At 36.2% G+C, this 8,036-nt stretch overlaps 1 protein-coding gene across 1 annotated transcript; it reads left to right on the top strand.

The window, feature by feature from the left end:
* Positions 1–2,040: 2,040 nt before the first annotated feature.
* Positions 2,041–3,074, top strand: LOC129569575 (uncharacterized). Its single transcript, XM_055448561.1, has 2 exons — positions 2,041–2,421; positions 2,490–3,074. Exons 1-2 carry the CDS (start codon positions 2,085–2,087, stop codon positions 2,771–2,773), a joined length of 621 nt encoding a protein of 206 aa, XP_055304536.1. The 5' UTR covers positions 2,041–2,084; the 3' UTR covers positions 2,774–3,074.
* Positions 3,075–8,036: the final 4,962 nt, after the last annotated feature.

The following is an 8,036-nucleotide window of genomic DNA, read 5'->3' as shown; positions in this document are numbered from 1 at the left end:
GGGAAAAAAATATATTCAAAACAATCGATTTAGATTCTCAACGAGCGACGACCAAAATGCGAGACACTACTAAAAACAAATCGAGATGGTACGTTTTGCCATACACATACTGTTATCATTTAGCCAACGGCTTGCTTCACTGCAGTCACACGGATATTTTTCAGCTTTTTGCTACGGCAAAACTATTTAATCGGCATAAACACATGACGAAAAACAAAAAATAAAAACACTTATGCACTTTGGCGACATAAACCCTCCATACAACATTTTTGCTGCCGAAGCGTGGAATTTGCCCAGCAAGTAGAAAAGAAAACAAAGGGACTTTCGATTGCGCGCACATTTTCGGATGGTATTGGAAAGTTTGCCAAAATGCACAAAGTCTTTTTGCTCTCTGGTTTTGATGCACGAATGCGAGAGATATTTGCACTTTTTGTTTTGCCACATGTGAAACAGCAGGAAATGAGTCGGCTAGAAAAATGCTACTGCGAGCGCACATACCATTTTGGTCCCACCGAAAAATAAAATGAACATATTTTTTTTCGAATTCGGTTGATAAATAGAATAGAAGCATACACACGCGCGCGACTAAAGTACTTTTTAAATGCGCTCACTCGCACCGAAAGAGCAAAGGCAATTCATTGATCCTGAATATCGGGCAGATTTATGACCCAACGGAAAAAGTGTGCGCAATGTGAGACAACATGAGCAAAAAAGCCAAATAACATTATGCTCATGTAACGTTTGTGTCTATCGACTGGAAACTGCTGATATGAAATCATATAATCGCCAGTCGCCTGAAATATGCTCAAGAATGAATGCTATTTTATGCAGACCGGAGAATTACACACACCGATTCGATTATGAGTTCTTTTGGTGTCACCAAATTGGTAGTGCAACGAATTTGTTTGCTGCGCAAATCAACATTTCATTAAGAAAATAATCAAATGTGAGAGGTTTGAAATGTTGTTCATAATGAATACGGGAAAAAGGTGAGTTTTAGAATCGTCTCGTTTCCTTCAAATTGCTTTTATCCATGTTTTGATCGTAATTATATGAACGGTAGAGTTTTTTAACGCTTCATGTATTCAAACTATGGCGACACTCAGCTATGCAACGCGAAGTAAATATGAGATTTGGAAGAAACATTTTCAGACGGTTGTTAATAACAATAATAATTATAATTCCACTAATGGTGTATTGAAATAAGTAAACAATCAAGCCATAAATCAAACAGATTATGACCATTGAAATAGGTATCTAACACATGCAGTAGGTAAAGACTTTGGATTGAGCTAAATGGCGAAATAAAGGGGAATATTTACTTAATGGACCATTCACTCATTCACTAGTATTGGTGGCTAGAAAGAGATGGTTCGATGATGAAACGCAAAATGTGTTAGTATTGAGAACAACACATAAGCATTTTCAAAACAACACATAGCAGACACACATTATGGAAATACTTTCGATCAATACGATGAAGAAAGAAAGTATTCGGTAAGTCGATCATATTGAATTGATCTTTTGAGAGTGTATTGATGTATGTTCCATAGCTGAACAATGCGAAAATCCACAGCCAATTCAAACGGAGTTTTGCATTCTTTCAAAGCGGTTGGTTTTTGGTCGGCGATTCACAGTGGAGAATTCGACAATATTCAAAAGGCAAGCGAAGTTTTACATAGTGTTTACAATGCAAAGTTTTCAACTTGAACTTTTTGGTGCAATATTTCGCATAGGGGTATTGCAGCGACCATAAAATATATGTATTTCATCAAGTTTATCAAGCTCTTTCCAAGTTTATTTATTATAGTGTCGAACTTTTGTTCAAGCTCTACCATCTAAATGTACAGTAAAATAATTTACGGGCACGACGTAAGATGGTGTTTTTTCTGGTCAAAAAGTTGCAATATCCCTTTGATATTTCGATAGTGACATTCTTTTTCTCTGAAATAGGAACAATTTTGATATATTCTTTTTTTTAAAAAAGTTTTCTCCAGGAGGTTTGGTGCCGTACAATGGCTAAAGAAAGAATTACGGCGTCGTTCAATTTGTCGGTTGATAATCCCGACGATCTTGGGATAGCTATGCGAAATCTACTCGCTGCTCAAGCAGCACCAGCGGTGCAACTGGCTGAAATCAATAACAGGACTTGTAAAACATGCCACAAACTGTTTGCCTCACGTGGAAACCGAGACAGACACATGAAACGTATGCACAACGTTCAGCTGAACGATGCAGCAGAAAATGATTCCACGGATGAAAATAGTGAAAACGGTGAAAATCGCGCAGCTGTTTCGGATACTAATAATCAGGCAGCAAAGGATGGAACGCATGAAATGGTGAACGAAGCGGATACAAGTACCAATAATGGAGGATCAATGGATTCAGTTCATGAAATGAACAACAGGATGGAAAAACGAAGTGCGTCTCTATTTTATTTACTTCGTTTTTTTGTACGTAACGTTCGTTTTTTGTATTATTCTTTTCAGCAAATGACGGGGCATCTATGATTGACGCACATCAAAAACAACAACAGCAACATTCACGTTCACGCTCACGTGACAGAACTTCCTTGTTTGATTTAGAATCGGATTCTGACTCGGACTGGGTTCCGGCTTGTAGTCGAAAAAACGCTTCAACCAAAGCCTGTAGCGGTTCAATCACCCGTTCCAGAAGAGCTGCATACACAAAATCAACTCATCCAATGCCAAAGCCAGTAGCGATTAAGACTGAGCCAGTTGAAAGTGAACATTCCATCGAGCCTTCAACTTAGGTTGGGCTGAAGCCTTTTTTCATCGAACGTTGACAACGCATACTCTATGAAATGCCATTTTAAGTGGATTTATCATTCAATACCGATCTTGCTTAAGTAAATGTTTGTCATGATTTATATGCGAATAGAATAACTTTTGAAAAGCGATGTAATTAAATGAATATTATAAAAATTTAAACGAAAACCATACTGAGAAAATCGGAAACAAATATTCAAATAGTTTTAAAAACGATTCAATTACTTTTGATTCCTCTATCCAGCCACAAGGCAAATGACATACTAATAACTCAATACACAAAACAAAAATCTTGAATACATTTTCTGTAGCCGGTTTTCAAACCAAAAAATGTCTCGGTATTTCCATTCATGAAATTCTTCTGATTTCGCAATTGAGATAGCGCTGAAAAGGTAAGATATAAAATGAAGAGACGACCTAATATTGCTGACCTATTTTTGGGTAAGTAGCACATTTCATTTGCATTCGGAAAACCGCTTCACTATGAAAGTAGACAACGTATGAGTTCATATGGTATAAACGAACTAAATCTCTTTTTCCTTAACTCATAACCGAGCGATGTTATTCCAATTTTTTCAAACAAAAGGATATTTTCACGCAAGTTGCGTTTTGTCCAAATTCAACTTATTATTAAATTGTTTTGTAGCAAGTTCAATGGTTTAGAAAGAAACAAACAAAAACAATTGAAATAGTCGCAAAATACTGCAATATTTCAATCATTGCCCAATTGGTTTTTCGCCAATTTGCATAAATCAGAATATTGTGAACTTACCTTTTCACTAATTGAGATACCTGATCGCAAACTGGGAGCTAATATCAAATTCCAAATCACAAAAATAAACAAAAATCTTCTTTTCTGTTCAGAGATCGCAAAATGCATCCCATGATTGATTATCGAAGTATGCGTGAAATCATATCACCACAATATGAGGTTGATGATTAGTTCATGATAATACGGAAAAGAATGCTTTACTCATCTAAAAAAGGCCACTTAAAAAAACGACATCAACTAAAACGCCAATGACTATTGATATTTATAGATTTATTGACTTATTTCAATTTTCCTTTTAGCACAAGATGTGTAATACTTTATAAATTTGGTCAAAGTTATTTTGCCGGTAACGTTCTTCATCCTATTTTTCAACGTTTTCGAAATCTATCGAATACAATCTTAAACTACAAATAATAGCTAAACTGAAGTGAAATTTGTAATAATTTCCTTATCATTACGTATAAAAAACAAATCCACATTGATGGGTTTATTCTCGTTTGGGCTGAATTACGATGAATTCCAGTTGATTGCTTTCTCAGTATGCGTCGAACCGTTTTGACTGATAACCTTTGTCAGTTTTTCTTATCAATGCATATCGAAAAAAATATAGTTAATCCATTCGTATGAATCGGCCCGTCGGTTCGAAATTGAAAATTCGAAATTTTCGCCAGGAGAGCTTTTGAATTCGAATTAGTATAAAAAACGGTATATTTTTAAGTTCAATCAAAAAATTTAAATAATCAGAAAATTCTCATTTATTCTAAAAAGCAAAGACAATTGATGTAATAACGAAAAAACAGCATTTTTTCCACCGATTTGCATAAAAATAAATTAGGTTAGAATGTTGCAACAAACCTATGAACAAACCTTTACACTGATTCAGCTGCCTCATCGCCGACAAGAAGCTATTAACAATTTCCCAAATCATTCAAAAGTAAACAAAACTTCGTTTTTTTTGCTCATGAAAATAATATTTTGGTTTGATTTTATTTGAATGATAAGTTGAATATAACAGATAATTAATGTGATGACCGCAATATTTCTACGAAAGCGATTGAACGCAAAGTTCATGTGCATATGATCTGCTTCACATTATAAAATATTCAAGTAATTCGTTTTGTCATTGTAGAAATGTTGCAAAGCTAATTACAAAACCGGTGATTTCAGGTAATGAACCCATTCATAAGTGTCGATTCGTCTCAATTCTATAAATTCCAAGTTGATTGTTTTGCTGGCCCATTTCGTTGCCAGGAAAACTTTTTCTCCCACATAAATGGTAACCCTTTCAGCTCCAAACAGCTTTCCACGTGCCTCGTTCAATGTTGGCAGATCGACAGTATCTCCATCGAAGTATTTGATTGCAATCACCTTCAAATCGACTGAACGTTGAACGAATGATAAGATATCGTTGAAACCAATCCAGAAAATATTAAGCCGTTCGAGACACAATAGACTTTCCACAATCATTTTAACATCGGTGATTCGCGTACCCGATGACAGTTCGGCTGGATCAAATTCTTTCAGACTCAAGTCAGTGATTATGTTGCACAGATTGTAGCATCTGAGGAGCATCTTTTCCAATATGCGCACTGGCAATACTGGTCCATAGTCTTGTGGGCGATTGTCATAAATGTGCAAACGATTGAAGGTGCGTTGATCGTGGAGCTCACCCAGTAGAAAGATGGCCGCATCCTCATCGACCGTCGAACAAAATTCATCGAATGCAACTGCTAAATTGCGCAATTGAATTTGGCTCTGCTTGAGAGCATGTCGCAGGTGAAGAAGACCATTAAGGTCAGTTGCAAAGCTTTGAATCTGTGGATTACATTTGAAAAATGTGGTGAACTCAGGTATTTCGTTCATTTTGGAATAGAAAAGGACATTCAATTCCACATGCTTAAGCTTCGGATAGTTTCGATTTAGCCACAGATTATCAGTTCCAATCAAAATGTTTTCCGGCTTTTCATCATCCACAATCAAATGCTTAAGCTTTGAGCAAAATTTCAGGAAGCAATTGTAGAAGTCGCCTTTGATTTGACAGTTGGTCAATTGGATGATTTCGACTTTGTTGAGAATCGATGCGATTTGCTTGGCTCTACTTGCGGTTATTACAGCTTCTCGGAAGTCGATTCGTTTCAGCGATTTGCAGTTGGATTGAATGTAACGATACGATTCAGAATCATCTCCCTCAATGGCTACTTTCTGGGCCACTGCACTGAAGCCATTCAGCAAACCACCTGGAATAATTCGAATTCCCTCGTTGCAGCAAACCAAATTAGCTGCTTGTAGATAAGTTCTGAAAAAGTCGCCAGCAATCGCTTGCAATCGCTTGCACGTTTGTCCGACTGAGTGTATGTCTTCCAACGAAAGCCATTCGAATATTTCATGGAAACCAATAACGTCGCCTTCGAAAATTGGTGGAGATATCGAACCATTTGATGTGTGCTTCTGGCTTTGTTCGTCGACGTTCAAATCAGTACCCCGTTTTTGATTTCTATCAACATCATCCTCAGAGTGAGATTGATTCATGACATTTGATGACAAACAAACATCTCTTTGGCTGTCCTCCGCTCCAGTAGTCGGATTACGACTCATCGTGTAATTAATTCACTGTTCAGTTTCCTTGAAGCAAAAGTTGATTTTGATGCCAATAAATAATGAATTAACGAAGATTTTAAGCGGTTTTTATAACAAAATTGAAGCAAATTCTGAAGTGTTGTTTATCCTGTCAATGCTGTTTAGTTTCAACTTGAAACAATGCAATACAATTTTACTGATGTGATGACAAAAGACATGAAGTTAGCTCCGTTGTCGTATCGACTTGTTAACCTGAATTCAAATTTTTCGTTGGAAGAATTTGAAAAATAATCCTATTTTATTATTTTGTCCAAATTCAAAAGATTATTTAATTGTATTGTAACGAGCTCAATAGTTTAGAAAAACACACACAAACACAATTGAAATAATCACGAAATACTGCAATATTTCAATGCTTAATTGGGTTTTGCGCCAATTTGCATACAAATAAATCAGAATGTTGCGATCTTACCTTTACACTAGTTAAGCTGTCTGATCGCCGACTGGAAGCCAATATCAAATCCCAGATCATGTCAAAAGTAAATAAAAATCTTCCTTTCTGTTCAGAGATCGTAAAATGCATAATACAATCAATCAATTATAGAATTGATTATCGATATATGCTTGAAATCATCATATGACACTATTAGGTTGATGATGAGTTCAGGATAATCCGGAAAAGAATGCATTACTCACCTAAACAATGCAACTTTAAAAAAACCACACATGACTATTGGTATTCATTAATTTATTGATTTTTTTTTAATTTTCGCTTAACACAGGATGTGTATTCTACTTTCGTTAAATTCCAATGTTTGTGAAAATTATTTTTGCAAATGTAGGGAATGGTATTGTTAATTTTTGTCATCTTATTTTTAAACGTTTTCGAAATCTATCGAATATAATCTTAACTACAAGTAATAGCTAAACTAAGGTGAATGTTGTAATACTTTGCTTATGATTCTGAATACGATTAAAAAGCTAATCAAAATTTCTTGGCTTTATTTTCGTTTGGGCTGAATTATGATGAATTCCAGTCAATTGCTTTCTCAGTATGCGTCCAATCGTTTTGACTGAAGACTTTCTTTGAGTTTTTTCCACTCAATCCAACTCCAAATAACCATAGTCAATCCATTCCTATGAATCGGCCCGTCGAATCTCGATGAACTCCAAGTCCATCGTTGCGTTTGACCATTTTGCTGCCAGGAAACCGCGTTCATAGACGAAAATTGTCACTTTTCGTGCATCCGCCAGTTTTGCTCGTTCTTTGTTCCATGTAGACAAATCGAGGGCAACGTTGTCTTCTTTGATGTTCATATTGTTCAGTTTTGGACAATGTTGAAGGAACGGGAGAACATAGTTGAATTTAGGTGTATTGTACCCAAAATGCAAATAGAGTCGTTCAAGATTCGGGAGATTGCTAACGAAGTTGTACAATTCGTCGACAGATTTGAACTGACATAATTCAAGAGTCAATTCTTTGACGTGCGTCAATGGACCTGAATTCTTGGATGGATCGACATTGTGGATTGTCAACATTTCAAGTCCTGGTAATGCGACAACGCGTTCATCCAATGAGTAGGATTGACGTACACGCAATTGTTTGTAGAAACCTTGTTCGTGAAGTTGATGGAGTAGATCAAAGGCATGTTTCTTTCTTTCATTCTCTTCGTTTTTGCGTTTCTCATCTGAATCGAACCACAAATCGCTCAAAATCGTAATGACCAAGTTATCCAGTTGGATTTTGCTCTTCAAAAGAGCCTCTTTTTGGTACCAAAGGCCGATCAGGTCAACTGAGAGTTTCTTGATTTGAGAGTTTCGCTCGAAAAATGTCTTCACCTCTGGTATTAGCATTTTGGAGCTCTCACCTGGGTACAAATCGACATGCACGAGATTTG

Source organism: Sitodiplosis mosellana, unplaced genomic scaffold (genome assembly GCF_009176505.1).
Source record: "Sitodiplosis mosellana isolate CC-2019 unplaced genomic scaffold, AAFC_SMos_1.0 Smas_scaffold_38, whole genome shotgun sequence".
Lineage (NCBI taxonomy): Eukaryota > Metazoa > Arthropoda > Insecta > Diptera > Cecidomyiidae > Sitodiplosis > Sitodiplosis mosellana.
Note: the sequence above shows the minus strand (reverse complement) of the source record. Positions and strands in the feature narration are given on the sequence as shown.

Coding starts and splice junctions, on each gene's coding strand:
- LOC129569575 (XM_055448561.1), top strand. CDS start 2,085: ATGCGAAATCTACTCGCTGCTCAAGCAGCACCAGCGGTGCAACTGGCT. Junction 2,422..2,489: donor CAACAGGATGGAAAAACGAA/GTGCGTCTCTAT, acceptor TATTCTTTTCAG/CAAATGACGGGGCATCTATG.